Source organism: Anolis sagrei, chromosome 1, assembly GCF_037176765.1.
Source record: "Anolis sagrei isolate rAnoSag1 chromosome 1, rAnoSag1.mat, whole genome shotgun sequence".
Taxonomy (NCBI): domain Eukaryota; kingdom Metazoa; phylum Chordata; class Lepidosauria; order Squamata; family Dactyloidae; genus Anolis; species Anolis sagrei.
In genome coordinates, this window is record NC_090021.1 from 155,103,870 (window position 1) to 155,110,976 (window position 7,107).

The 7,107-nt window shown below is 40.0% G+C and overlaps 1 protein-coding gene across 2 annotated transcripts in view; it reads left to right on the forward strand.

Moving 5' to 3' along the window:
• The window catches only part of MEIS1 (Meis homeobox 1), a 222,372-nt gene extending 215,853 nt beyond the window's left edge, over nt 1-6,519 (forward strand). Inside the window, exon 12 of one of the 2 annotated variants that reach the window (XM_060784304.2) lies at nt 4,933-6,519. In XM_060784304.2, coding sequence (XP_060640287.1) covers nt 4,933-5,216 — 284 coding nt within the window. In that variant the 3' untranslated portion in view covers nt 5,217-6,519. The remainder of the gene's footprint in view (nt 1-4,932) is intronic. The other variant, XM_060784320.2, reaches the window with a different exon arrangement.
• The last annotated feature ends 588 nt before the right edge of the window (nt 6,520-7,107 follow it).

The window sequence follows — 7,107 nt, forward strand, 5'->3', positions numbered from 1 at the left end:
TCTTTCTCTCCCACCCACTTTTTTCCTCCCTTTTGGTAAGCATAAATGATCACAAGGAAGGAATTAATTGATAACTGTTATTGATTTTTATGTGTTTAAAAATAACAGGTTTGATTTAACAATCATCCTTTGTAATCCTATCAATTTCAGCTTCATATGAGGCCTTTGTTGAATAATGCATATACCAAGTGCACAGTGCACTTAACTGACAAAACACTGCTTTACGTCTTAGATTCACAACTTTCATATTTGTTGTCTAATGAAAGAGAAAGCTGTTAATAATGTTGGAAGCTGGCTTGATCATGCTTCCTTTTCCGAACAGATTTAATAACAAATACATTGTTGTCCTTTCTTGTGAGGAACATAAGTCTTATTGCACCTCATACACAAGAGATCATGTTTCTAAAAAGCAAGAGGAGAGAGGAGTGCACTAAGGGACTCAGCCAAGGATACGGGAGGCAATTGATGTCAAGTGTTCTCTGTGGTCCACATGTCCTTTGCAGACAAGGCATTTTAAGTACAATGGAAATGACGGGGAGTTAGGTTCTTTGGGGAAGTGCAGGATCATATTTTATGCCTGTATTATATGTTACACATGTGTCTCTTAAACCAGAGGGGTTTTTTTAACATTTCAAAATGCTAGAGCAGAGTTTTCCAAACATTTCATCTCGGTGAGACACTTTAAAGACATGCATCATTTTACAACATGGTTATCCAGTTTTACTAGTAAACCAGAGGTTAAATCAACCTCCAATAATAATAATAATAATAATAATAATAATAATTATTATTATTATTATTATTATTATTATTTATCATGTCAGGGACAAATAAATAAAAGTATTATTATTATTATTATTTATCGTGTCAGGGGCAAATAAATAAAAAGTATTATTATTGTTATTATTATTATTATTATTGGAGGTTGATTTAACCTCTGGTTTACTAGTAAAACCGGATCACCATGTTGCAAAAGGATGCATGTGTTGAAGCTCAGCGTCACAGCAACGTATCTACTACCAGTTGCAGGAGAAGGAGGAGTGATGCTGAGTCAGACTCAGTGTAAGACAATCTCTGTTACCTGAGTCACAACAGCATGTCTTTAAAGTGTCTCACCAAGATGAAATGTTTGGAAAACTCTGCTCTAGCATTTTGAAATGTTAAAAAAAAAACCCTTCGGTTTAAGAGACACATAATAATAATAATAATAATAATAATAATAATAATAATAATAATCAATTATTATTAAAACAAGATTACCATCTGCCAGCTGCAAAAGGCCACCCTACTGGGATTTGCACGCATTATTAGCCGATACAACACAGTCCTAGATACAACAGCCAGCAGAGTGTATGCTATGGACTCATCTTGTTGTGTTTCTAATAATAATAATAATAATAATAATTATTATTATTATAATTATTATTATTATTATTATTATTATTTGTTGTTGTTGTGTCAGGAGCAACTTGAGAAACTGCAAGTTGCTTCTGGTGTGAGAGAATTGGCAGTCTGCAAGGATGTTGCCCAGGGGACGCCTGGATGATTTGATGTTTTTATCATCCTTTTGGGAGGCTTCTCTCATGTCCCCGCATGAGGAGCTGGAATTGATAGAAGGAGCTCATCCGCCTCTCCCCAGATTCGAACCTGCGACCTGTCAGTCTTCAGTCCTGCCAGCACAGAAGTTTAACCCACTGCGCCACCAGGGGCTCCAATAATAATAATAATAATAACAACAACAACAACAATTGGGAAGTGTCCGGCGTGTGATCCAATACAACAGCCAGCAGAGTGATCTTGTCTGCTGTGGACTCATCTTGTTGTGTTTCAAATAATAATAATAACAATAATAATAATAATAATAATAATTGGGAAATGTCCGACGTGTGATCCAATACAACAGCCAGCAGAGTGATCTTGTCTGCTGTGGACTCATCTTGTTGTGTTTATAATAATAATAATAATAATAATAATAATAATAATAATAATTTATTTCTAGACCGCCCTCTCTCCCCAGAGGGATTCAGGACGGTTTAAACATAAAAAGGGCAAATGCCTCAAAATGGGAAAAACACATCAAAAGAATATGGAATAATGGATAGTATAGTACACAGAAAACTTACAATGAAGGAATTAAGCAACAAAATAAAATAAAACAGGAACAATCCACTAAGACATAAAAAAAACGAAAACATAAGTAAACATTACAATGTACACCCTAAAAACAAATTAAGAAGCATTACATTAAAAATAGCTGACACCAGTGTTTGATTTAAGATGTATCACAACAGCCATATAATACAAGTTGGGTTAGCCAGCATTTGAAGTGTCCAAGTTCTCCTCCTCTCCATACACTAAAGTGCATAGGTGCGTTTTTAAAAGTTTCTTAAAGGAGAGAAGGGTGGGGGTCATTTTTTTTTCTTTAGGGAGGGAGTTCCAGAGATGGGGAGCGATCTCTCGGTCCCACCAAACAAGCTTGTGATAGGGGTTGGACTGAGAGGAGGGCAGTGCATATGATGGTCTATACCAGGGGTCCTCAAACTAAGGCCCAGGGGCCGGATGCGGCCCTCCAAGCTTATTTTCCCAGCCCTCACTCAGGGTCAACCTAAGTCTGAAATTATTTGAAAGCACACAACAACAACAACAACAACAACAATCCTATCTCATCAGCCAAAAGCAGGCCCACATTTCCCATTGAAATACCAATAAGTTTATATTTGTCAAAATGATTATTCATTTTAATTATTGTATTGTTTTTAAGTGTTTTTTGCATTACAAATAAGGTACGTGCAGTGTGGATAGGAATTCATTCATGTTTTTTCAAATTATAATCCGGCCCTCCAACAGTTTGAGGGACTATGATCTGGCCCTCTGTTTAAAAAGTTTGTGGACCCCTGGTCTATACAGCGAGATGCAATTAGACAACTAGCCTGGACCCGAACCATTTAGGACTTTATAGGTAGCGATCTCTTAAGAGATACAGACACACACATAACTTGTAATAATGAAATATGTGCGGGCACAACATATCTCATGAAAACCTTTCATTTATATTTTTAAAATATATATGAGTTATTGCTTATTTCACAGACTTAGAGGGGTCTCATAATAATAATAATAATAATAACTTTATTTATACCCCGCCACCATCTCCCCAAGGGACTCGGAGCGGCTTACATGAGGCCAAGCCCAACAACACATCAATATGAACAAAAAGCAATAAACAAAAACTATAAATACAATACAATTAATATAAATCACATATAAACAATAACCAATAAACAGTAACACACAAGGATTTAAAAACCTATGGCCGGCCCAAATGTAATAGTTTAAAAATTAAAAAAATAAACTCTGGGCATGAACAAGGTAGGATATATCTGGTTTTAAAAGAGAGATGAGGGAGCGCAGTCAATTCTAAACCAGTAGTAAAGTGCATTCTGAGGACATATTGCTAGGAATTTTCCTTATTCTGGGAAGGCATACTGGAACAGCCACGTTTTCAGGCTCCTCCTAAAAACTGCCAGTTGGGGCATGCCTGATGTCCTTGGGAAGTGAGTTCCAGAGTTGGAGGCCACCACCGAGAAGACCCTCTCCCTCGTCCCCACCAATTGTGCCTGTGAAGGAGGCGGGACCACGAGCAGGGACTCTCAAGATGATCGAAGAGATTGTGTGGGTTCATATACAGAAATGTGGTCATGCAGGGTCCCAAACCGTTCAGGGCTTTGTAGGTAAGAACCTGCACCTTGAATTGGGACTGGAAAATGAACGGCAGCCAATGGAGCTCCTTAAACAGCTCCTTAATGCTCACGTGACATACCTACAAACTGCAGGCAACACTCTAATGTGTTGCGACATACAGTTTGGAAAGCTCTGCTGTAGAGGAAAAATAGGTAACTTGCATAAAGGGTTGTTGTAGGTTTTTCGGGCTGTATGGCCATGTTCTAGGAGCATTCTCTCCTGCAGTTTCGCCTGCATCTGTGGCAAGCATCCTCAGAGGTTGTGAGGTTTACTTGTACACATTTTCTTTGTTGCAAATTGTGGATTTTTATTTATCGAGTCATCAGCAACCAGTCATTTATATTACATTTCTAACAGAACAAAGCAAACAAACAGACAAGATACAAAAATACAAAATACAGAATACAAAATTTGTGAGTTTGGTAGTTGATTAAATGTCTAGGTTCTTGTGGGTTTTTTCGGGCTATATGGCCATGTTCTAGAGGCATTTCTCCTGACGTTTTCGCCTGCATCTATGGCAAGCATCCTCAGAGGTAGTGAGGATGCTTGCCATAGATGCAGGCGAAATGTCAGGAGAAATGCCTCTAGAACATGGCCATATAGCCCGAAAAACAAGAACCTAGTGATTCCAGCCATGAAAGCCTTCGACAATACATTGATTAAATGTCCTTTGACCAGTATCTGGCCACTTGGAGTGCTTCTGGTGTTGCTGCAAGAAGGTCCTCCATTGTGCATGTGGCAGGACTCAGGTTGCATTGCAGCAGGTGGTCAGCAGTTTGCTCCTCTCCGCACTCGCATGTCAAGGATTCCACTTTGTAGCCCCATTTCTAAAGGTTGGCTCTGCATCTTGTGGTGCCAGAGCGCAGTCTGTTCAGCGCCTTCCAAGTCGCCCAGTCCTCTGTGTGCCCAGGGGAGAGTCTCTCATCTGGTATCAGCCATTGGTTGAGGTTCTGGGTTTTAGCCTGCCCCTTTTGGACTCTCGCTTGCTGAGGTGTTCCAGCGAGTGTCTCTGTAGATCTTAGAAAACTATTTCTAGATTTAAGTCGTTGACGAAATTGTGGATAAATGAACCTTTTAGCAATATCTTGAATAACCCTCTGGGATCTCCTGCGCTAAAAGGAAGTTTTAACAAGAGTCTGCTTTCCCAGAAACCAGGTTTTGGTTTTGACACATGTCTCTCTTCTTCCCCAGGACTGCAGAGTATGCCAGGGGATTATGTGTCTCGGGGTGGCCCGCTGGGCATGAACATGGGACAACCGAGCTACACGCCACCTCAGATGCCCCCACACCCCGCTCAGTTGCGTCATGGGCCCCCCATGCATACCTACATTCCTGGACACCCACACCACCCAGCAATGATGATGCATGGAGGACCACCCCACCCTGGAATGCCGATGCCAGCGACTAGCCCCACAATGCTCACCACAGGAGACCCAGCAATGAGTGGACAAGTGATGGACATTCATGCTCAGTAGCTTACGGGAAAACATATACTTTATCCTCAGGGACGGCGAGTGTGAAACGTTGCCGTTCTGCAAAGACTTAATGGGCGTTCCGTTCTTGGCATCTAGTTTTGGACCAAGGAACAACCCTAATTGTCTATATACGGACCCTGAAAAGCAGGGGAAAGACAAACAACTGAAAACAAAAACACACACACACCTTCTGGGGACATGCAAAATAACTATATAAGGCAACAGAGTGGAATATTGTAAAATGCTATTATTCTGTTATCCATATACCTTGTTTCTTATAGATTTTTTAAGAAAAAAAATGTGAATTTTTTTCCACACTATGTGTGTTGTTTCCATAACTCTTCACTTTCTCCAGAAGCAGCCTCCTTACGTGTACAAAAAAAAAAGACGACGATGACGACGAAGCCTTACAGATACCCTGCAAATGACGATTTATTTGCAGGGTTTTTACAGCGTTACAATCTCTACAACGTAAGCAGAAGAAGAACAGTTCTTCTATCCTAGGATTTCAGCCATGCACTCTGTATTCCTCTCTTTCTGTCTCCCTCCCCTCCCTTTTTTTTTTCTAGCCCGGGGCGTGAATTTGCATGTCTAATTCATTTACTCACCATATTTGAATTGGCCTGAACAGATGTAAATCGGGAAGGATGGGAAAAACTGCAGTCCTCAACAATGATTAATCAGCTGTTGCAGGCAATGTCTTGAGGAGACTGGTAGGAGGAGGCATGGAAACCAAGAGGGGGGGAAAAAAGTGTATTTGAACCTAATTGTCACATCAGAGCATCATTGTCCCCGTTCAGCAGCCGCAACCGCCGACATCACTTCCTGTTTTATGCCACTCGGAAACATGAACTGAAGAGTTATTTTTTACTATGTTGACTTATTTTTTGGGCAAAGCATCAGCCATGCATTTTTTCCATAGTCCCATCATGGAGCATATATGTATACATTGTAAATAAATTTTGTGCAAAAAGGACTGGAAAAAAATGAACTGTATTATTGCTTTCTTTTTCTTTTCTTTTTGTAAAAGTAGCCGTTTGGTATGAGTTGGCATGCATACAGATTTACTAAATGGGATAAGCTAATTATACTTTTGTTGTGGTTTAAAGCGATGCTTGTCGATAGCCTTTTTCTATCCAGAAACCAAGGAGCTAATTATTATTAATAATAACCATTGCACATTGAGTCTTAGAGTTTCTGATCGAAGCTGTTTGGATTGTACAATAACTCAAAAGCCAGTTGTAGTAGTTTGAGTGCAGTAATGAAATCTGAATCTAAAATAAAAGCAAATTATTTTTTGTCATGCTGGCTCGACCGCTTGAAAAATTTATTTTTGCAGCCCTCCCCCCGCCCCCCAGCTTTACAAACCTGTAGTGATTTAATGTATTGTCGAAGGCTTTCATGGCTGGAATCACTAGGTTCTTGTGGGTTTTTTCGGGCTATAGGGCCATGTTCTAGAGGCATTTCTCCTGACGTTTCAACAGAAAGGAAGAGACCATGAAAATGAACAAAATCTGGCTACCAGTATTAAAAAACTCTAAAATTACAACAGCAAAACAGCAGAGAGGAAACAACCAGGCACATCTTAACACCTCTCAACAAAAGATTTTCCCAGGCTCAGCTAGCCTTCAAATACTAATGAAGGTGGTCAGTTGAAACATTCACACCTAGCTCCAGCAGAGAAGAGCTCTTTGCCCCACCCCAGCCATTCCACAAATATATAAACCCATTGTCCTAATTCCAACAGACCTCACTACCTCTGAGGATGCTTGCCATAGATGCAGGCGAAACGTCAGGAGAAATGCCTCTAGAACATGGCCATATAGCCCGAAAAAACCCACAAGAACCTACTGTAGTGATTTTCTAGAAAGATGCCAATTTTCTCTTGAAA